The sequence below is a fragment of the Argentina silus genome, assembly GCF_951799395.1.
Source record: "Argentina silus genome assembly, chromosome: 20".
Taxonomy (NCBI): Eukaryota; Metazoa; Chordata; class Actinopteri; order Argentiniformes; family Argentinidae; genus Argentina; species Argentina silus.
Window position 1 is genome coordinate 16,329,643 of NC_139674.1, and position 2,500 is coordinate 16,332,142.

A 2,500-nucleotide genomic window follows, 5' to 3' on the forward strand; every position below is an offset into this window, starting at 1 on the left:
CCCCCAACCCTTAACCCTAACCCCCAACCCTTAACCCTAACCCCTAACCCTTAACCCTTAACCCTTAACGCTAACCCTGAACCTAAAACCCGAACCCTAACGACTGGCAGACTCTCTTGGGGTCTAGACACAACAGCACAAAGCTTATGAGGAGGTATGAACGATAAAATGTACAGCAGTTTATTTCTGCATGTTTTCATTTCTTCTTTGTATGATTTTCTGGTTGCTGTGATTTGTAGCACTTTTCTTTCAGCAGTTATAATAATATGAATACCAACCTCATGGGCTTTTGAAGCTGAGTGTTGTCTCCAACAAAGGGCCACCTTGGCTCTGACCCTGACCCGGGCGCTGATCTTGACCTAACCCTAACCCTTAACCCAGACCTTGACCCGGACCTCAACCCTAACCTCAACCCTAACCCCAACTCTAACCCTAAACTTAACCCTAACCTCAACCCTAACTCTAACCTCAACCCAAACCCCAACCCTAACCCTAATTCTAACCCTGACCCTAACCCTAACCCAAGCATAACTACAACCCTGGCCCTGGCCCGGGCCTTGACACTGACCCAGCCCTAATCCTAACCCTAACCCGGAATTTAACAACAACCTTGACCGTGACCCTAATCCTAATCCTAATCAACGATAGAGTTTGAGTGACTTTGACCTGTGCCTGTGCATAACAACACATTTATGTGTTGGCAACAGTCCCCTAACCTAACTCTAACCCTAACCTTAATCCTGACTCTAACCCTAACTCTAACCCTAACCTTAATCCTGACTCTAACCCTAACCCTAACTCTAAACCTAACTCTAACCCTAACCTTAATCCTGACTCTAACCCTAACTCTAACCCTGGCCCTAACTCTAACCCTAACCTTAATCCTGACTCTAACCCTAACTCTAACCCTAACTCTAACCCTGACCCTAACTCTAACCCTGACCCTAACTCTAGCACAATGTTAGCACATAGCTAACCCTAACCCTAACCCTAGCACAGTGTTAGCACCCGAACCCTGACCCTGGCCCTAACTCTAACCCTGGCCCTAACTCTAACCCTAACCCTGACATGAGTCCCCCTCCTACCTTGCTGCTCCTAATCTTGTTGAAGATGGAACATTGCAGAAGGATCCGCTCATCGTCAGACGTTTTCTGGAGAACAGATGGAAACAACACACAACACACAACATACAACACACAACATACAACATACAACACACAACATACAACACACAACATACAACACACAACATACAACATACAACATACAACACACAACATACAACACACAACATACAACATACAACACACAACATACAACACACAACATACAACACACAACATACAACACACAACATACAACATACAACACACAACATACAACATACAACACACAACATACAACATACAACACACAACATACAACACACAACACACAACATACAACATACAACACACAACATACAACATACAACACACAACACACAACATAAAACATACAACACACAACACACAACATACAACATACAACACACAACATACAACACACAACATACAACATACAACATACAACACACAACACACAACATACAACATACAACACACAACACACAATATACATCACACAACACACAACATACAACATACAACATACAACACACAACACACAACATACAACATACAACACACAACATACAACATACAACACACAACACACAACATACAACACACAATATACATCACACAACACACAACATACAACATACATCATACAAGACACAACATACAACATACAACACACAACATACAACATACAACATATACAACATACAACATATAACATACAATACACAACAAATACAACAAATACAACACACAACACATACAACATACAACACACAACATACAACACACATCACATACAACATACATAACATACAACACATACAACATATAACATACAACACATACAACATATAACATACAACACATACAAAATACAACTTACAACATACAATAGATTTGGGACCAGGCTAAAGCATATACAGATCTGTATTGATAATGATATTGATAATGATAATGATACTGATAATGATATTGATAATGGTATTGATATTGTTAATGACAATGATATTGATAATAATGATAATGATATTGATATTGTTAATGACAACGATATTGATAATAATGATAATGATATTGATAAGGATATTGATAATGATATTGAATGATTGATAATCAGGAGAGCTGTACTTACGATGCCGCTGCCAGCATTCTCCACCAGACTGTGCAGCTTGTTCAGATCCACACAGGCCGGGCCCACTGCCACACACCTGTCCCCCCGCCAGGCCCCGCCCCTCCGCCGCGCCCCGCCACACCAGCCCCCCCAGCAGGACAGGAGGACCAGCAGCACCTTCCACACAACACCACCCAACATCACTGAATCACTGAATCACTCAGCTTTAACCTGACTCACTGAATCACTCAGCTTTAACCTGACT

The 2,500-nt window shown here is 41.5% G+C and overlaps 1 protein-coding gene across 1 annotated transcript in view; it reads right to left on the reverse strand.

Moving 5' to 3' along the window:
* LOC310820609 (uncharacterized protein) overlaps positions 1 to 2,436 on the reverse strand; it is a gene marked incomplete at its 5' end in the record, with an annotated part of 4,207 nt that extends 1,771 nt beyond the window's left edge. Inside the window, 2 exons of the mRNA XM_083692322.1 lie at positions 1,086 to 1,151; positions 2,257 to 2,436. Coding sequence (XP_083548448.1) covers positions 1,086 to 1,151; positions 2,257 to 2,436 — 246 coding nt within the window. The remainder of the gene's footprint in view (positions 1 to 1,085; positions 1,152 to 2,256) is intronic.
* Between the last annotated feature and the right edge of the window lie 64 nt (positions 2,437 to 2,500).